The 21719-nt window shown below is 34.2% G+C and overlaps 2 protein-coding genes across 3 annotated transcripts; one reads left to right on the top strand and one right to left on the bottom strand.

Annotated features, from left to right (window-relative positions):
• The first annotated feature begins 1268 nt into the window (after positions 1 to 1268).
• LOC133801243 (protein STICHEL) lies at positions 1269 to 8986 on the top strand. 2 transcript variants are annotated; one of them, XM_062239420.1, is made up of 7 exons: positions 1269 to 3937; positions 4130 to 4346; positions 5048 to 5368; positions 5470 to 5631; positions 7008 to 7638; positions 8434 to 8515; positions 8615 to 8986. In XM_062239420.1, the coding sequence occupies exons 1-7, from the start codon at positions 1784 to 1786 to the stop codon at positions 8717 to 8719; spliced, it is 3672 nt and encodes a 1223-aa protein (XP_062095404.1). In that variant the 5' UTR covers positions 1269 to 1783; the 3' UTR covers positions 8720 to 8986. The 2 variants fall into 2 exon arrangements, with proteins under 2 accessions (XP_062095404.1, XP_062095413.1); XM_062239429.1 differs by having other exon boundaries at positions 1275 to 3937; positions 5072 to 5368.
• A 2806-nt stretch (positions 8987 to 11792) lies between these two features.
• Positions 11793 to 16686, bottom strand: LOC133801233 (2-C-methyl-D-erythritol 4-phosphate cytidylyltransferase, chloroplastic). Its single transcript, XM_062239409.1, has 12 exons — positions 16477 to 16686; positions 16220 to 16296; positions 16045 to 16116; positions 15340 to 15395; positions 14770 to 14849; positions 14557 to 14639; positions 13986 to 14063; positions 13349 to 13417; positions 12745 to 12813; positions 12585 to 12631; positions 12090 to 12180; positions 11793 to 12003 (listed from the first exon to the last, which is right to left on the bottom strand). The coding sequence occupies exons 1-12, from the start codon at positions 16601 to 16603 to the stop codon at positions 11935 to 11937; spliced, it is 918 nt and encodes a 305-aa protein (XP_062095393.1). The 5' UTR covers positions 16604 to 16686; the 3' UTR covers positions 11793 to 11934.
• Positions 16687 to 21719: the final 5033 nt, after the last annotated feature.

Below are 21719 nucleotides of genomic sequence, written 5' to 3'. Positions count from 1 at the left end.
TTTTTGCACAGCCCTACACTGAACCATGTAAAAGTTATGTGTTCTTGAGTGAATTCTTGACATTTTTCATTACGGTTTACCATTAGGTACTAATCTGCCATTGTTATTTCTTAATACACTGTTGGCGAAATACCGCGTCAATATGAAGCATTTAAGTTCCCAATTTTTATTTTTTGACAGCAATAGTCCCTAACATTCATGTTTGGTCCCCATTTTAACAAACAGACAACGATGTAAGAAAAATGTGCATCGATTATGTAATGTTATAGACTTTTGCCAAAAAAAAATTAAAAGACTTAACAGCTACACTTGTGAAAGCCCAGCCGCTAATGACCTAAATTGAACATTAGAAACTTTTGCCACAAATATCTTATTGATTTATTTATTTTATATAAATAATAGCCTCTAAATAGTTTTTTTAAGGCTCTTCAAAAGAGTATTTTTGCCAAAAGTACCAAGAAACTACAACTGTGAGGTAGCAATAGCAACAACACATTACACATAATTGGTTAGTATTTATTATTATATGTAGAAAGTGTGAAATTTATAATTAATGTCCGATTTGTTTTTGCTCCGACACTCATTAAGTGCTATACATATAAAACACGCAATGAAGTTATTTATTTAGTATTTTTTTTTTCCTAAAATCACATAATTTTAGTACCTCAATTTTCGAATTACACATTTAAACGCTTGTGATTTAGCTTACAAGACATAGTCAACTAATTCTCATTTCCAATGCACGGAAGAAATCTACCTGGCATATTTATAATAGACAAATTTAAGCTTTAACCTTTTCTTTTTTATCCTTTTCCATTGTATTGGTAAAGAGAAAAGAAAAACATAAATTTGTTTTCTTTTCTTTCTTTCCTAGAAAAAGAAAATATTTATACCAATAGTACACATTAAACCGCTTAGTTTTCTCTAAAGTATATATATATATATATATATAAAATGCTTTGGGTCACAATAGGTTTTCAATAAAGTGAACACATAAAAATTATATTAAAAATTTATAAGGCAATTATATATTGTGATAATGCGATGTCACTTGTGAAATGAATAAAAGACAAATAAGAAAAAGAAAAAGAAAGGGAAGAGAGAGAATGTTGGTATTTTGTTTGGAGGGAGATTTGAGATTTCTCCACTCAATTTCATTTCCCAATTCCCAATTTACCATTTTTGTTATTGTATTAAATTATTTTGGTTACATAAAATGTGTATTTTGAGTGATTAATATTTATTATGCCAAACCCTACTATAATATAGTATATACTATACTAAACAAACAGAAACATAATGAAATGAACCAGACAACACAGAAAGAAACAGACGCAGTGAGAGAGAGATAGATAGTCAAATACAAAGAAAGCAAAGTCTCAAACTTTGAGGGTCCTTTGCGCCCGTGCTGTGTTTGTCAGATCTGTATAGCTGCTTCATCTCATAAATACCAACTTCATCAAATGCATTCTTTTTCATTTTCATTTTCAATGATTATCAGTCTTCATTGCCATCTATATATATGTATGTATGTAGAGGCTTGAGAAGGAGAAGCCATGTTTTTATGGAGTTTGAATATCAATGGGGATGTGAGATTTGCGGGGTTTCTGAGTTTCTAATGTGAATCGATCAATGGGACTTCTTAGTATGGTCTCTGTTGGCTTGGCGAGAATTCTATACTGAAAAGAGACCATTTTGTATTTACTTGTCTGGGTTTTTTTTTTGGCTTTTTTTTACTCTTTTTGAGTCTCTAGTATTTAAAAATAGAAAGAAGAAAACGACAATGGCGGAAACGCGGGTCTCTGATCCGAGCAAGCTCCACTTGAAGAAGGAGCTCACTCAGATTCGGAAGGCTGCTCGGGTTCTTCGTGATCCCGGCACCACTTCTTCGTGGAGGTCTCCTCTCGCCTCCTCTAGATCTGCGGCGGCTTTTACTTCTGTTGCTAGGAGGGAAAGCTCTGAAAATGGTGGGGGCAAAGGGTTTTATGGGGCTTCCGTACTTGATCCTCTGAGTCAGAATGGCTCCGGGAATGGTAAAGACAAAAGGGTCTTTTTGTATAACTGGAAGAATCCCAAGTCTTCCAGTGAGAAGAGTGGCGCCGCCAAAATCGACGACGTCTACGACGATGATGACGACGACGATGATGAGGGGCTTGCAGAGTCGTCTTCATTTGCTGGGGGCAGTCTTGATGATAGCTTGAGCGATGCGCGTAATGGCAGGGATGTAGATGCCAAGAGCGACACCTACTTGGGCGACAGACGCTCCTCTATGCTGTTCAGACGTAGAGATGCGAATCTCGCGTCGCTGGGGTCCCCATCCATCAAAAGAACGGCCGGAATCAAGAAAAGAAGTAAGAAAATCGATACCCATTTGGATGTTTTGTCGAAATATCGACATAAGGAAATGATACTTGCTAGAAACTCAGTGAATTCGAGAAGGTTGCTCGACAGTCATCCCCAAATCGCTTTGGGATTGGGCCGTGATGACTCTGTTGAGCAATCTGATGACACTGAGGATTACTGTAATTCTGAAGATATTAGGCAAATTTCGGGGGCTTCCCCATTGCTTTCAAAACTTAAGAACAAGAATTGGTCTCACTCGTCCTCTAAGTTCTTAAGAAGTAGTAGAAGAGAGGACTCGTCTTACACTTATAGCACTCCTGCATTGTCAACTAGTTCTTACAATAGGTATGTTAATCGCAATCCGAGTACTGTTGGATCTTGGGATGGCACTACAACTTCCATGAATGATGGGGATGATGAGGTGGATGACCATTTGGATCTGCCTGGTCGCCAGGGATGTGGCATTCCTTGTTACTGGTCAAAGAGGACACCGAAACATAGAAGCATGTGTCGTGGTTGTTACTCTCCTTCGTTTTCTGATACTTTGAGGAGGAAAGGCAGTAGCATACTGTGTGGAAGTCAGACTATCTATCCTAGGCGTCGTCGAGCAACAGTGAGCGCCAACAAACGAAGGATCGCTTTGAGAAGTTCCCAAGGTGTACTCCCATTGCTTGCTAGCAGTGGTGATGGCAGGGGAGGGTCATCACTAGGAACTGGAAGGAGTGATGATGAGCTGTCCACAAATTTTGGGGAGCTTGATTTGGAGGGTCTGAGCAGATTGGACGGACGAAGGTGGTCATCTAGCTGTAGAAGTCAGGAAGGATTAGAGATTGTTGCTCTTAATGGGGAAGGAGAAGAGGAAGGGACACCAGAAAGTAATAAAAGTTTTAGCCAGAAGCACAAGCCAATGTTCTTTGGTGAGTTGATTGGGCAGGGTATTGTGGTTCAGTCACTCACAAATGCAATTTCAAAAGGACGTATTGCCCCTGTTTATCTTTTCCAGGGTCCCCGGGGCACTGGAAAGACATCAGCAGCTAGGATTTTTTCGACTGCCTTGAACTGCTTGGCTCCCGGCGAATCAAAGCCATGTGGGTACTGCAGAGAATGCGCTGATTTCATCTCCGGTAAGAGCAATGATCTGTTGGAAGTTGACGGGACGAATAAGAAGGGAATTGATAGGATTAGACATGTATTAAACCATTTGTCAGCGGGTCCTTCATCAGCCTCCTCACGGTTCAAAGTTATTGTGATTGATGAGTGTCATTTATTACCCTCCAAAATGTGGCTGGCATTGCTTAAATTTCTCGAAGAACCACCTCAACGTGTTGTGTTCATATTCATAACAACTGATCTTGACAATGTTCCCCGCACCATACAGTCTCGTTGCCAGAGGTATCTCTTCAACAAAATTAAAGATACTGACATCCTGGCAAGGTTGAAGAATATTTCTGCTGAAGAAAACCTGGATATTGAACCGGAAGCACTGGATTTAATTGCTTTGAATGCAGATGGTTCGCTTAGAGATGCTGAAACAATGTTGGAACAATTGAGTTTACTGGGGAAAAGAATTTCCAAATCTCTGGTGAATGAACTTGTAAGTTTGATTTGAATGGTTCCTTGATATTGTTTTTTTTCTTGATATTATTCTTATATATTATTGCAATTATAGGATTGAAATAGATTAAGTATAAATGGAATTTAACAGGTGAATCCTTTCTTTTTCGTAGTTTTCATGTTTGTTGAATGTCAATATAAGCTTATTAAAGGATTCTGTAATCTTTCTTAGGTGGGAGTTGTTTCTGATGAGAAGTTGTTGGAACTTTTGGAGTTAGCAATGTCATCAGACACTGCGGAAACTGTGAAAAGAGCCCGACAGTTGATGGACTCTGGTGTTGATCCAATGGTTTTGATGTCTCAACTGGCCAGCCTAATAATGGATATAATTGCTGGAACTTACAACGTGATTGATAGCAAAGGCAATTCTTTGTTTGGTGGACGGAATTGTGAGTCTTACTCCCTCCATTCTTTATGCTGATAAAGCTGTTATCTTTAGCATAAGGTAGATAGAGAATTGTAAATACAACATCATGATTACCTAGGTACATTTTTTTATTGAGGTTTTAAAATTATATATTGACAATTAGTTGGAGTCTTATATGTAAACAGTTATACAAAAAATTTCTGCGTTTAAAAGCACAGTGAGCTAAAATAAAAAGTAGTTGTCACATTTATTTTTAAGTATTGAATGGCATTTCAAAATTTTGTTGAAATATTATTTTCTAACTGTTTAATGTTATTTATGCATTGATAGCTGTACCGATCTTCTCCATATACATTTACTAAAGTATCTAGGTTGGCTATTTATGTTAACTTCTCCCATTTTTCAATTTTAAATTTCCTAGAAAGATATTTAACGTTAGTTTTGGAATGAACATTTATATATTAAAATAGCTCCATAGAGCTCAGGCATTTACACTGTTGTATTTGTTATTGTTGACTGAAAAGTGATATTCATTTTCTAAGTCTTGTCGGAAACATCAAAATTCTAGACCTCCCCAATAACCATGTACCAAACTGTAGCAGTTATGACAGTATAGCACACGTGATCAAATACTCGTACACCAAGATATGTTTATCAGTCATGCAGACTAATTCTTGTTTTTTTTTTTATTTGGAGAAATTGTAACTTGATTTTTTACTTAAGATGTGGTTGGTGGCCATTCTTTAGTGACTGAAGCAGAACTGGAGAGATTAAAGCATGCTTTGAAGCTTCTATCTGACGCTGAGAAACAGCTCAGGATATCAAGTGAACGTTCAACGTGGTTCACTGCTACTCTATTACAACTTGGTTCAGTGCCTTCTCCTGACCCTAATCATTCAGGTAGCAGTAGGAGACAGAGCTATAAGACAACCGATGATGATCCATCAAGTGCTTCAAGAGAAGCTAATGTATACAGACACAAGTCAGATGCTCAATATCTGCCTCATAAATCAACTTCTCCAGTTGGACATAAAAAAGCAAATGGTAATTCCAATTCCAATTCCAAAGGATATTTCTCTTCACAAAATGATGGTTTAAGTATCAATTCGAAATTCTCACATATATGGATCTTGGTATCTCAACAGCCTCATGTGATGACGTCACAGTTGGAAATATGATCATAAGATGCATAAACTCAGAAAAATTGGATAGTGTCTGGGCCCGGTGTATTGAGAGATGTCATTCAAAGACACTGAGACAACTGCTGCATGGTCACGGAAGGCTTGTTTCTATTTCTGAACTTGAAGGTAAGTTCCATTGACTTTTAGTCTTTAATTTATCAGTTATTGTGAATGTCAAATCAAAATATTCACTAAAATCATATTGACCTCACATTATTCAGAAGTTAATCGATGGATAATTTGTAGCTTGTTCTACATAGAATACATGATTTAGAGGTCTTTCACTGTCCACAGGCTGTCTTTATTAAAGTGATTTAGGTTGTTTGTTATGATGGAGTGTTTGAGTGGGATTGTTATGGAATTGTCAGATTTGAAATACAAGATGCTTCTTTTCATTTCATTCTGTAGTGTGGTTTGCCATTATACAGGATCTTGAACTTTTCTTTTTTACTGCACATTCTGGGCATCATATTTCCTTTTAGATGCTCTTATAGCCTTTTAGCTTTTAGAATAGTTTTTTTTGTTTCTTCATCTTTTAGCTTATTCAGGCAAGTTTCATAAATAATGTAATTAATGGTGGAGTTTTGTGTTTCCCAAGCCTGAAAGCCCCAATAACTTACTCTGACTTAAGATATGTTTGCTGTTCTCAAATGTGAGATTACTACAATGGTTCAGGCAGTAAGTCTGATAATTCCAAAGGATAGTTACTAACATGGGAACTGATTTTTTTTTTTGAATATGAAGTGATAGCCTTTTCTTAGTAAGAATAAAACTCTCAATCTCTCAAGAATGAAATCTGGAAAAATTCCCTCAGTCTTTTATTGAAACAATAGCAACTGTACAAAATACAAGCTTTTGAGTGGCTTGTTCTCTCATATCCCAATCTTTCAAGAGGACTGGTCTCTCCTATAAGAGTCCATTTACAGAAAGAACCACCCCAAATATATAGACATTATTTGGATCTAATTAATGCCAACTAGGATCCTCTAAGAACAAGACAACTCAGCCCTTAAACTAATAATAAGTTGCCAGCTGGATACAAAAAATGAAATAACAAGTTGAATACAATTAATACAAAAACACAAAGTAATTTTGCTCTTCTAGATTACTTAGGCTTTTTTCTATTATAGACAAAACGTATGGGAGGCTTATCATGAAGTCACTCTCACTCTATGCTCAAAAGCAGACTTTACTGAGAATCTTTCAAACATAAAGTTATGGCTAGGTTGATAAACTTAAAAAAAGTTTGATGGAAAATGTTTGTGTTTTCCTGAGCATGAAAGCCCCCATAATTTAGTACTCTTACTTGAAATATGTTTGCTGTTCTCAAATTTGAGAATTCTAAAATAGCTCAGACGGTAATTCTGTTAAGTTGAAAGGTTAGTTATTAACCTGTGAACCAGAAAACGATAATTTTAATATGAAGTCACTCTAGGCTCAAAAGTCCTTATTGAGAACCATCTCTCTATCTATCTATCAAACTAACACGGCTTCATGTGCAGGTGTTCTGGTTGCTTATGTTGCATTTGCTGATGAAAACATTAAAGTTAGAGCTGAAAGGTTTTTGAGCAGTATAACAAATTCAATAGAAATGGTTCTGAGATGCAACATAGAAGTTAGAATTATCCACTTACAAGGTGTAGAGGTTGCTTTAAATGCTGCAAGTCCGATGGTAAGCAACAGGGAAAGGAAGGAAGCTGATGGTAATGGAGCCTACCATTCTACGTCTGGGTCTTCAGAATTACTGGCCGAAGGTGATGCACAAACAAGTGAGCCAAGACAGGAGATTCCAATGCAAAGAATAGAGTCAATTATCCGTGATCAAAGATTAGAAACTGCCTGGCTACAGGCTGCAGAGAAAGGCACCCCTGGATCATTGAGTCGTCTGAAACCTGAGAAGAATCAGGTTCTGCCTCAGGAAGGGAGCGAAGATCAAACAGAGTTTACTAATTCAATTGGATTGTCCTCCCGTCAATGGGAGGATGAGCTAAACCATGAACTCAAAGCTTTGAAGGTTAACAATGGAAAGGTCCTTCAAAAAGAGCAGACATGTAGAAGGGTGGATCGTTGCCCTATGTCCCCAAGTTTATTGCATGATACGAGCATCTTGGGCAATTCTATGAAAGAGAACCTGTGAGTCTTAAATTGATTCGTGTTATGTGACTTTTCATTTCTGTATAATTTACACTTCAAATTGATCTTTTGATTTTTGATTTTTTTTACCTTCCAAATTGACTAAATGATTAGACACTTATCCGTTGCTTATGCTTTAGAAAAAAATAGGTTTATTAGATTGGTAACTACTTAGTCGGTAGTAGTTACTAAAATTGATTTTCAATTCTAAGATCAAAATCTGGTAGATCTCACATTACTAGTAAAGTTTTTATCTGGTTTTGTGGACAGATGGAAAACTTCCTCTGTATTTTTTCCAAAGGATTATAGAAGTTACTAGCCCTTTTAGAATTGCTTTAGACATTGAACTTACATATAGGTTTACAGGCATTTTAATGATATTAAAGTTTTAGAATTGATGTTTTCTGTTCTGAAGTTTTCCATGGTAGTAATATAGGTTTAGTATATGATATTAGTTTTAGAATTGCAATTTTTTTCTTTTTTATTTTCTCTCTTGTTTCTTTTTCTCTTCAGTGACTAAGTTTTGCTTAGAAATTGAAATGCCTGCTAAAAAGAATTTCAGACAGAAATCTAATTTACAAGCAGAGCTGCATCTTTATGCCACAATCCAGACTGAGAACAACTTATTATGAATGGTTCACATTCTTCTTACAATCTTTTCTGTGTAAATGTGGATGGAAAAATATAGTCCAACAGAATGTTATTTCTTACATAAACAAAATTCTTATGCTTGTAGCCATATATCAAGATCTTTATGTTTTGTCTAACAAATTTCCATTATTGATTTCTCTACAGGGGTTATGAATCAGGGTCTGGAACAAGAGGGTGCAGCAGATTTTTCTGTTGGAATAATCGAAAACCCCAAAGTAAGGGAAAGGTAAGATCATCTGTTCTATTTTCCAGATACTTATTTGTGTGCTAAGTTGTTTTTGAAATCCTTGTCTTAAACTTCTCACTTATATGTTCCTCTAAACAGGTAAGAGGAGCCCCCGTTCGGCCACCCCACAAGAGCGGAGGAGGATTTTCATTGTTTGGTGAGTGTGGAAAGCCAAAGAAAATAGAGAGCAGATTCAAAAGATAAAGAGAGGAGATACCAATTTGGAAGGCCTTGGGGGATACAGTTTATTTCTTATTTTCTTTTATTGCATATTCTTCTGTATTTAGTTTACATTTGAGCCATTTTTCAGGGGATTTGGGTGAGAGGAAAATTGTAAATTGGGTGGTGAGTAGGGCTGCACTGCAATCATTGTCTTCAGCTCCTTCCATTTTTCATGGGATAAATAAAAAGGAAAAGGTAGTGTTTGTTAGACCTGATTCTAATTAGATTATTATTATGGATTAACCAGTATATTCAGTTTCTATTTAGAAATGATTTTGAGAAGCACCATAATTAAAGTTGGTTCTTCAAAATTTTAATTCTTCTAGAGTGATGTGCTTTTTTATAATAAAAACCACACCTTTTCTTAATCTTGAAAACGATGCGAAGCTCTTACTTTGGAACCTCATATAATGGTAACTTTCCACTTGGGATATTTTCACTCCATTTTCCCTTTCAAACGGGAAGTTCTTTATTAAAAAAGAAAAAACAAGATAAGGCGTTTAGGCAAAATTGATCTGAAAGTAAAATTGAATGTTCTAACTGTTGGATTTATCTGTTGTGGCGTTGCTTCTCACTCTAAAATGTTGAGTTAGTTAATTTGAGTGAACAAGTAGAATGCGATCATCTAAAATAAAGCCAAGTGGCGATTTGAGATTTGAGAAGTGATATTTTACTCGGACAACCTTATTATTATTATTTAAGTATAATAATGTAAATAAAGTGGACTTGCTTTGACTGGTCCAGTATGATTCGAAAATATTTTGCTCGCCGTGAATAAACGGGTCCACAAGCCTCTTTTAATTATACTACAATCAACGTAGAAGACACCTGATATTAATTTTATTTATAGAATCTATTAGTTATATTTATTAAATTTATATTATTATCATATAAATTTTAAACAAATAAATAAATAAATAATATATATAAAAAATAACATAGATATATTAAATGAAAAATTAAACTAAAATATTGTTTATAATTTTTTTTATATATATAATATGTTAAATTTTTTAAACATAAATGATAACGTGTTTTAATAAAAATTAAGATTATGAATTATATATTATTATGTTATTTTATAAGATTTAAATTTATATTAATATAAAATTAAATATTTAATCTTGTATAAAATATTATTATAATAATAATACTATTATATAATATTTGAATTCGTATTAATATAATTAGTAAACAATTAGGATTATATTATTATCATAATCATATTTTATAACATTTAAATTTATATTAATATAATTATTGAATATCTAATCATGTATTATATATTATTATAATAATGATATTTTATAACACTTAAATTTAAATTTATATTAATATAATTATTATATATGTAGTTTTATAATAAATATTAATATGATAATGATATTTTATAATATTTTAATTTATACTAATATAATTAATAAATATCTATTTTTAGTTAGTTTTAAAAATATATTCCGTTAAATATTTAAAATATTCTGTTAAAATTAACAAAACATACTATTAAAAACAATAATATCTGTTATCTACATACTTTTTATATAGAATAGATAATGTTTAAAATTAACATTTTATCAAAGCACGCCATACACCACATTTTTAAGATTATGCATGAATTTCTGTATATAAAAAACATAATTACATATGATATGGGACGACTACAGTGGGGCATACTTTTTGCCCGTACCGGTAAGGGCGTCTATGTTTTTGGCCGTGAAAAAAATTATAATCCAATATTTTTATATGACGATGTACATTATAGTTATTTAAAACCTTCCACCAGTTTTTTAAAATTTCGAATAATTTATGATACAAAAAATAAGTTTTAAAATAACTTGTTTCAAGCGCGTATACAACAAGCTTCAAAACAACCTATTTCTTATTTTCAGTACTGTAAATTATTTAGAATTTCTCAAAAAATTTGTGGGAATTCTAAATAACTACATTGTATACCATCATATAAAAAAATTGAATTGTAATCTATCCATATATCGAAAACACGAAAATAAGTTGTTTTTAAGCCTGATTTATACGTGTGTGAAACAAATTATTTTGAAGCCTTTTTCGACACCGTAAATTATTCGAAATTTTTTTAAAATTGGTAGGATACCTACTATAACTATAGTGTACACCATCACAAAAAAATTTTGGTGTTATAATTTATTCACGCACTAAAAACAAAAATGCCCTACCGGTGGGGACAAAAGGCATGTCTTATATATAAAATAAATTTTTTATTACAATTATTATTCAAGAACTTAAAAAAATGTAAGTGAAAAAAAGTATATATATACATATTATTTTTAAGATGTAGATAAGATTAAAAAAATGAAATGAAATCAGAACAAAAATTCATTAAAAAGGGTAAAAAATATAATCATTTTTTTCCTAATGCTTTCAATTTGAATTTTTTTTTTCCATCTTCTTTATACTATTCTCTTTAAAAAAAATTAAACGCGACTAGTCAAAATTTAACTGTAAGGTAAGGTTGGGTGGGACACAATGACACATATCTCTGCTTTGATTATGGCGAGTAAAACATGCATCATTAATTTTTCAATAGCAACATGTCTGTGGGAATGAGCCCAACTAAAAACATCAATTCTGTTTGATTTGACTTCATCAACCACAGCAAACCAATGAAATGATTCAGTTTGACTTAGTTTTTGTCTTCTTTTATTTTGTTTATGGTATTCATAACAAATTTTATCACACAAAAATTTGAGTAAAATACTTTGTTGTAATTTTCCATCTAATTATAATATAATATATATTATAGATAAATTCAATAGGTGGTAAAATTCCCTATACATAAAGGGATATTCTTACAATGTATACGAACTCAAATTTATATAGACCCACTACAATTGTTGTCCCATATTTGTATTATTTCTCAAGTTGCGCGACTCCTTTTGCAAAACATAAGCACACAATTGCATTCAACAAATTTTCATTTATGCTATAGTGGTAGTAGTGGTAGAGAATTTCATCGTCCCCTTGTAATATAGTAATTTGGTTTGGTTTGATTCAACAGCTGGAGACTTTGAAACGACAATTACAAACCAAATGGTTTCTATTCATTCATTATTATTTTTATTGGTTATCGATAGATACAAACAACTATACTAGAAATGTTTCCTCATTAATTTTGACTTTCAGATCACAAAAAATGTGTGAAAATACAACAAAAATGAATATTATGCAACAGCCTTCACAGAGTTCATACTCAATCTCTCTGCAAGCAATAAATCATCTGGAGTTGTGACCTGCAAAAGACTTGACCACTTTTAACTCTATTGCTTTGTACACAATTATAGCTTCCATATGAAAAGCAAAAGTGAATTTTTAGTACCTTGATGTTGGTGTAAGCACCTTCAGTTATATATACAGGATGTCCAAGGTGCTCCACTATAGACACGTCATCAGTCACTTCTAGATTTTCCCTGTAGATAAGTTTAATGCATGCTATTAAGATTTAGAGGACAGATTAATTGCCCCCTTTCTTGTTTTATTGACGAAAATAAAATAAGTAGGACAATAAATATATATAAGCAAATGAAGAGAAATATTCATGGAAACTAGGAGCTATATTTTGAAGACTTCGAATAATTCCCCATTAAGTATCTTGAAATTGCTGGACGGGCTTCTCCCTCTCATACCAATGATTTTTACAACATTTATATATCATTACTAACAAAATTCAACAGCAGTTACTTCCTGATTTTCTAAATGCCAGCAATTCTTACACAAGTTTACTTGTGGCATTTATTTTACAGCCCGGACTGTTCACACTGGAAATAAAAATCGAGAAAGTGGAAGTCAATTATGCAATTTTATTTTTTATTACCTATTTACAAGCTCAAAGCCTTCCTTGAGCAACTCGGGTTTGATAACCTGTACAAGATAATTGATAGGCATCGATGAACATTGACCAAATATTATTATTTGGAATGTTCTCCTTAAATTACCAAGTGAGAAAAAAAAGAAATAAACTTTATATTAAAAACCTGGGGTGTCTGCATTTCCCAAAGTTTTTTCCTGTCCAACGTTTTAGTTACAAAAGATGCGCCATTTGCCTGCACATTAATTATTAAACAACTTTCAACATAAACAAGATGAATGCATTAGGAGAATTTACATTTGATATGGAAACTCATGCAATTAAAGTCCATAAAACTAGATAAGTAGAACCTTTAAAATAAAAAAATAAAAAAAATAAAAAACTAGATAAGTAGACAAAAAGATTATTTCTAAGGCAGGAGCCAAATCTTGTTCTTGCATGAGACACATTTATACATTGATAATCTCACATGTGCATTTAAGAGAACATAATCATAAAGCAAAAGGAATTTTTGTCAAAGATATTTATACATTTCAAATGGTAGCCCCACTGTTTGTTGAAACTTCATCTACTTGTTTTCACAAAATTTAGTCAGAGTTGTCTCTTGTTTCAGGATTTTAACAGTCAAATATATTAATATCAAGATTGTAATCGGGATAAACCATAAAGGTAAAACAACTAATCATATAAGAGTCTGTTTGGTGTGTAGGATTGGACTGAATTATATGGACATGAATGGAAAGGATAGAATGGGATGGGATGAACTCTACCTCTTTGATTGTAGCTTTGACAGGAACACCAAGTACAGCTGCTCCATGCAACCAACCATCTTCAAGAACCTAAAGCAAACAAGTAAATTTAATCAGACTCTTAGAGCAGAATAATTAATGGAATGCATTCAAACTTTGAAGTAATGATTTGAGATAAGTTGGATTATACATAACCACAATTAAAAATTCTTATGCCTATAGTTGGCGTATTAAATGGACATTAATTATTCTGAATGAACTTTGAAACGTGTCCAACATGCTAGCATATCCACAAATGCAACCAAGAATTTTCCAGATATAGCGTGACTGATTCTTTAATGTATGCAGTCAACTTTACATCATATACGTGACATGTTTCTTATGCATCCTTTTCTCAAATTTGATTTGGGTTGTCATCACATAAAATAAGAGTTTCTCTACACAACACAATTTTTATGAGTAATGGTCAAAAAAATTCCATGAATCAATCAGGAAATCTGCAATTACTATTAGCCTGTACTGAACAAGCAAGACAGAAAAGTGATACTGCAGAATTTGATACTGAAGATTCATAACGTTTTCGTACCTCATAAATTAACAGAATAAACTTAAACTAATCCAATGAGTTACAAAGTGTAGAAAGATATTTTTCTCACACCTTTTTAACTTCTCCTGTTGTTACCAAAGGTCTAGCAGAATCATGGATGCACACAAGCTTGGAGTTAAAATCAACAGCCTGTAAAGAATAAGTAGCTCTCGATTAAAAAGTCAATTAATGTAGAATACCCCAAGCATAAAAACCAACATAGACAACTTCCATAGATTAAATAATATAGCTACTAGTACACGTTGCTTTAAGATGCAATTCAGAAATATATTAACCACTAAGAATGAATATAATCTCCTGATGAAAGAAACAAACATATATAGTGTAGATGATAATATCTATTTACTTGAGAACCTATAGACACCATTGAGGTCAAATGGATCTCATTGAGCTTATATGGCAATCATTAAACTTTACCATGAAAGAGAGTTTGGCCATTTCACAATGTTTTGCACCAAAGTAGTTATTGGTGTATCTTTTGCAAAAGTGACATCCAAATAGAAAGAAAACAGGACAAATAGTTTCGAGAAACACTAATCTGACAAATGGACTACTGAAAATATACTTATAAGAGAATACCAGATTTAAAATAGGCTATTATGAAAAGCAACAAATTATGCACCTGAAGTCCACTGTAAACAGAATCCTGTCTTTCCTTTCCAGGAAGCGCGAATTTAAGTTCAACATTGATCTTGTCTTTGGTATCTGAAACATTATAAGATGCTGAGTGGCTTTAGCTCCAATTTTAAAGAGTAAAAAGAAATTACCTTTTACTTTTAAGGCAAATGCATGTCATGAATATGAAGCCAATTACAGAGAGAGAGAGAGAGAGTACCTTCAAAGATATCCTCGTAAGAGGGATCACAAACTACAACAATTTCCATCACTTCAATCATTTTAGAAAAGGTGTAGAAGCTGCAAGGAAAAAGCACAGAATTATCTTCAAGAGCACAATAACCAAATGAATAAAATAAAAAGGGAAAGAACGTGCCAACAACTCAGCAATTGTCTAAATGTTATACACACTAAAAAGGTCTCATCTAAGACCATGGAATCTAGATAAATACCAAAAAGAATTAGGAAGGGTATTTTTACTTCCAAGTCATAAAAACTCATAGCTTTCACAACAATAGTGTGCTGTTCCAAACTCAAAGAACAAATTGTACATTTTGTAACATAGTTGTTAATGATTGCAGCTCTTTTTCCACAGTACCAGACAATCCCGGTTATTGCTCGCTGTATGGTTTGGCTGAATTTTTTCTATTGACTATTTCAAATCTGAAATTTTAAACTAAAGACATGATCACCGCAGGAAGATGACTTCATTTTGAAAGTCATAAAAAGAAAGCTGAAGTATCATCTACTAGCTCAAGTTGAATGTAAAATTGAGTTTCCGTATATTTACCTATACAGTGCAATTGGTTGGCCTAAGAGTGGAAGATACTGCTTTGGCATGTTGGCCTATTGTACAAGATAACAAAACCATAGGATGGTAGGTGAGAAATCAACAGACTGCATGTGATGGGGACTTAAGAGACATATGGGAAAAAATAAAAAGCTCAATTAACCAGAAAATATAAGTATGTATAAAATATATTACAAGACATCCTAGCTCAAAGGAAATTGCTTTTTGTACAATAGCAATGGAGACTTAAGACATATGTACATTCCTTTTACTTTGGAGATAAAATGTTTCTTAATCTCTTCTATTAATGCAATATTGTTCTTCCTTTTGGTAGATAAAAGATAAGCATTTTTCTTAAAAACAAAAGTCCATTACTAAGAATTGCAAATAATCACAAACACGTGTTTGTGTGCGCCCACACTTGATGAGTATATGACACTAACGATGAGAGCAAATGGTAATATTTTAAGTGGATCTTTGCAAGCATTGAGTCGACTTGTTATGAACAGAATAAATACACAACACCACCAAGGTAGGAAGGTAACAAATAAATTCAATCAATGCTAAAAACCCTGTTTATTTATTTATTTTATTATGGTCAGAAAAGCATCATTACTACATTGTTTTACATTTTATGGTGCCATTTGAGAACACAAATTTGGTCTCAAGTCAAATGGGTCATAGAGGAAAACAAGCACGACTTACCCCCATACGTTTACCCTTTCCTCCTGCCAGAAGAACCACCGAAACGCTTTTCTTCTCCACAACACTAGGCTTCTGTGTTGTTATATACAATATAATATAAAGAATAGAACCCAAATCATTGTTTCGAAAAGAATAAATTTTGCTAAATCATAGAATTCATATGATTGAATCTTACTTCGCCAACATTTGCAGAGCAACGAGCGAACCTTATCTTGGAAATTCTACATTTCTCCCTGAATCCCACCTCATGGACTAAAACACCCGAGGATAAAATTAGAAAATAGTGATGGTAAATACAATTCTATATAAATGTTAGAGAGCGAATAAGTTAAGTTGGGGGCATAATGAGAACAACCCAACTCTTGTTATGATAAAAACAGTGATCATGTGAACTGATTTTGCGAGGGGAGAGAAAAAGCATGAAGTACTTGCCTGGGAATCGAACGTTGGAGTGAGAGAGTGGTTGAATAGAGGGAAATAGCAGAGGAGAGCCATTGCAGGAAGAAGAAAAAGAAAAAGAAGCAGTGGAGAAAGTAAGTTCCATGGCAAGTAACGCCATCTTGTGTTTTTCTCTACTGACTTTTGGGGAATTGAGAAAACTGTTATCATAAAATGAATAAAAGTTGGGTGACCACACACAGTCACAGGTACAGCATTTAAGCGCCTATTTTGTGTAGACTAGAGTCAAATTTGTTAGCCTTGCCCAAACTTTAGGCGAGGCTTGGTTTAGGGAATTTATTTATTTATATAGGGATTAAACCTTTTTGTAACAGGTTTTTTTTTTTTTTTTTAGACTTTGTATACTGAAAAATTATTTTTTAGACCCTATGTTTTGTGAAATGGTTCAAATAAAACTTTAAATCCAATGTTAGTCAAAATTTTCTCAACTGAAATTACAAATAATTCACCAAACTAATAATTAAGAATAAAAATAACATCATTTTACTTAAAAGTTGTGTTGCCATATTCAATTTTTTTCTTCATCAAAATTGAGTTTAGGGATCTATTTGAATTATTTTACAAAATATAAGATCCAAAAATAAATTTTTTAAAACATAAGATCCAAATAGTTAATTAGAAAAAATACATGGTAAAAAAAAAGTATAAACTCTTTTATATATAATATAGGTTAAATATTTTAAATTATTAAGGGCAATTTGAAAGCATAAAATAGGGTTGTATATTGGTTGGTTTGGCCAGGTTAAAACATATTTTAAGTAATCCAATGTAAATATTGGGTTGCAAACATTCAACTGTAACCCCCAAATAAGAAAAATAACTTTAACCCGCCCAATAATTTTGGTGTTTTGGTTGGGTTAACCATTTTAAACGGATCTTCAATATTTTTTTTGGCTTTTTTTAAGTTTTCAAATAATTAAATTCAATAAATAAAAATATAGTATACATCTTTCAAACTTAAAAATATTATATTTTAAATTCATTGTTAAAAGTATAAGGTTTCATTCTTTTTATTTTTTAAAAAAGATAATTGATGTAATATTATATATCATATATATATGTATAAAAAAACTCTTAATTGGTTTATTTGGGTGGGTTGGAAAATATTATTAGAGTGGGTGGTTTGAATTTTTGTTAGGTTATCTGAGTTGCATTTTTTACTAGTTTATTCGATTTGGTTTGAGTGGGTTATTCGGTTTGGGCAGTTTGCGAAAATGCTTGAAGAACCCTAGCTTAAATTATATATATATTTGCTGGAATAAAATGTATATTAAACTAAGGGAAATGAGTGGAAACCACAAAAATGGGCTCCTCCCTTTGAGTTACAAAACTTGCTAGATTGTAAATTCTAGATTGCTAAAGTATATACCCATATTAAATTTGAGTTTCTATCTTGGGGGATTTTTTTCTCTATTCTCAAAATACCCATTTCATAATTTTTCTCCCTCAATTCTTTATATTCTCTCTCTTACACACATTCTCAATTTTCTCTTAAAATGGCAGTCACAGCACCACCATCACCACCATCACCACAAACTCACATCCTTCTCTTTCTTCGTTCTTCCTCTTTCTCTTTCTTAGTTTTTCATTTCTCTCTATTTCTTAGTTTTTTCCTTTCTCTCTCTTTCTCTTAACTTCTCCATGGAAGCTACACAATAAATACCCATGATAGATGTTAACAATTTAGAACTTAAACTCGTGACAAGTATCACTTAAGACACTAAGTCTGCATTTTGAACATATCTAGGCATAATTTTTGAGTTTTTTTTTGCGAGTTTTATAGATAAATTTTGAAATTTGTATAAAATCAACTTTGCTCGATGGTACGCGATGCTAGATCAATAGGGCCTTAAAACTCAATATTTTAATGAACAAAATTGACTTTGCTCGATGGTTGCCCGATATTGCACGGTGGTTGCTCAGTGGTGCTCAATGTGATTCTCGCAAGAGGCGTAATTTTTCACTCAGGTGTCCGTTTGGGGTGTTTTTTTTGGGTACTTTTTTTAGATCTACACATTTGAGATGTGTATATATACACATTTGAGAAGTTTAAATGTAACGTTCTACTAATCTAGGATTGTTACATTGTGTGTTTTAAATAGTGTTTAACTCGCTAAACAAGTCATTTGAACTTAACAAGTGTAATTAAGACTAACTCAAGGATTAGGTATTAAATTTTTTGGTCAAACAGTAATTATTTTCATTAAAAAAGTTTAAGTATGTACATGAGATCCCAAAAAGAGTTTGAAAGTTAATTACAAACATAAAATGAATACAAAAGAGGCTGGCCTAAGCGAAAAAGTCAGGGTATAACCCTAGTTCCTTTATAGCAATCCCAGCCGTGGCAGTCAAGCAGACTGCATATGTACACGCCACTCCTGAAGCTCTCCAACTCGTGGCTGGTCTAACTTCTTTTTACCCTTACCTACACTATATATCATGCTTAACAGTAATAACTATACTTTAGCAGGCATTTAACTCAATTATGCGACCATAAAGTCACACGACTGCATACCGCACTTCATTTATTCAAGTGGTTTCAGAGCTAGAAAAGTGCATATCGCTCTACCAAAGTGGCCCAGCCATAACGACCTGCATTCCACATGCTTATACGACCACAACTTATAAGCCGAGCTTTTCAATCAGATTCAATCAAGTATGCAATTCAGACATAACACAATCATTCACATTTAAATTGATATTCAAAGGCATGGTTATAATCATGTTCAATAACTGGGCTCAAGCCCTAATCACAACCCATGTGTAGTTTTCTTACCTCAGGTCTTGTGCGAATAATGGTACGACCCCGAGCATGATCCTTCCCCGAGCCTTGTGGTATACCTAGTCACAACCATAAATGGTACTCCCATTAAGAACTAAATCCAATTACTTAATTTAGGACCAATCCCATGCTCTCGGGACCTCTAATTCCACCAAGCAGGGTAGTGGAATCGCCCCCTGAGCCCCCAAGTCCTTCCCAATCCCTCAAAACAACATATGTTGAAATGGGCATAAGGCAGGGGTGCCACTCTCATTGTAACGCCCTGGTTACCCCAGAACAGTTACGGTGAACGGTGGACCGGAAATTTGACTCGCTACCCGAGTCCTTTGGTAAAAAACGTGCTCTAAGTGTAATTAACAGGTTAAGGTATAAAACCAATAAAAAGGGAAATGGATATTTTCATAACAAACTGCTCTGCAGAGCTAATCAAAGCATTTACAAGTTGTTCTCAGTACAAAATGGTCATTACTGTTTTAAATTTACAACCCCGCCGACCTAAGCGGCAAAAATAGGGTAAACCCCCTAGTTCCTCTGAGAACTCCTTGGCCGTGGTGGTCAAGCGGCCGCATATGTACACATCACCACCTAAGCTCTCCACTCAAGGCTAGGTGAGCTTTTCTTTTCCTTTACCTGCACCACATAGCACCCATGAGCCATAGCCCAGCAAGAAAACATAACACTATACATAAGCATTATCAAATGATTATCATTATAATCACACTGAGCATAAAGCTTTCAAACAAATGAGTGAACATCACACGAGGTCCTGATAAACCATACTGAGTGACTGACAAGCAAGTCACTAACTCACATGGAAGAGTGGCTGCTACGTAAGCCACTAGCCTTCAACAGGTTCTGATAAACCATACTGAGTGACTGACAAGCATGTCACTGTTTCATGTGGGAGAGTGGCTGCTAGGTAAGCCACTAGCCTCCAAGCGCTTATTTCATTCATCGACCCTCGAGGTCGGTCTGGCATTAATGCTCTTTGATTCATTCAATGCTGATAGTCGATTAGATCTAATCTCTGTTGGCTTGCGTGATACACGCTAAGGCCGTCCTGACTAATGAGTCAGCTCAATGTGACCAGTGCCCAGTACCACTGCCGAACCTGACTAATAAGTCACAGCTTCGCAGTTGATACTAGCACCTTTGCCAAATCTGACCAATGAGTCAGTACCATGCACAAGTGAGCAACATATGCTAAACATTCTATATTCAATCCATGTCCATATTTACACAACCAGCATGCCTCATGAATATCCATGCATGTCACACTTGGGGTGCAGTTTTCTTACCTCTGGTTCGAGTTAGAATGAATAAAAGAACGACCCCTGAGAACGATCAACCTTTTGGTCCTTTAGCGGTTACCTGGTCATAACCAATTATGGGATTCCATCAATAAAATGAATAATAAAAGGTTCCCAAATCAAAACCTAACCTCCGGGACCTCAAACACTACTCAACCGGGTAGTAGGTTCAACCCCGAGGCCTTAGGCTTGAATCCCCATGCTAAAAACACTAATCTGACCAAAATTGCCCTGTTGGGCCACGAACCTCCCCAGCTGCGCCGCGCCGCGCCCCCAAACAGAGGCGGCCACATCCTGACAGGCACCATGGGCCGCGGCTCACCTATGCCAGGCCGCGGCTCAATATGCAAAATAGCCCAGAATTCAGCACGCACCAGCAAACCTCCTCCTGCGTTTTCCCTTGGAACCAGCCCTTCAAACCAACCCAAAACACCAACCTAACACCCAATTTAACCTCTAAACATCACCCATAACTCTCCCTCATCAAAACCCAAGCTAAACTTCAACCTAACTCCCTTTAATTCCAACTATCCACCAAATGATCACAAGCTGAAAACTCAAAACTAAAACAGAGATAAACCAGAAAGTTATGGCTGAAACTCACCTCAAATTCGAAATCAAACCCTCTTCAATGGCTGAACCAAGTCTACAATCACAGCCCCTTGATTCCACACTTTGAGCTCAAAAACTTCAAAGAAGAAAAGAGAGAAATGGATGTACAGGAAGGAGGATTTCTTACTTTGTTTTTGTTATGCTCTTTCTACAGCCATCCAAAGCCATATAAATCCAAACTCAAATGACTAAAGTACCCCTAGGTCTTTTAAGACTTCTAAAACCATTTCAAGGGTAAAATTGGTACTTCCCACTTATCCCGTTAATCATAATTAACGCTTCCCAATTCCAGCTAATCTCAATATTCTCAAACACCAATAATTCACATCTCGTTACCCTTTAACGCCCGGTAACATTCTAATCATTAAAACACCCCGAGACCAAACCGATAATTAACATACCATGATCGTCTCATGCCGAATAGCTCGAACAAACCCACATCATAATGTGGTCTCAAAATATATCACCAACATGCATCCAAATAAACAATTTACCCTCAGCGGGCCAAATTA

This window comes from Humulus lupulus, chromosome 1 (assembly GCF_963169125.1).
Source record: "Humulus lupulus chromosome 1, drHumLupu1.1, whole genome shotgun sequence".
Lineage (NCBI taxonomy): Eukaryota > Viridiplantae > Streptophyta > Magnoliopsida > Rosales > Cannabaceae > Humulus > Humulus lupulus.
The sequence above is the reverse complement of the archived record's forward strand: the minus strand, read 5'-3'. Positions and strand labels throughout refer to the sequence as shown.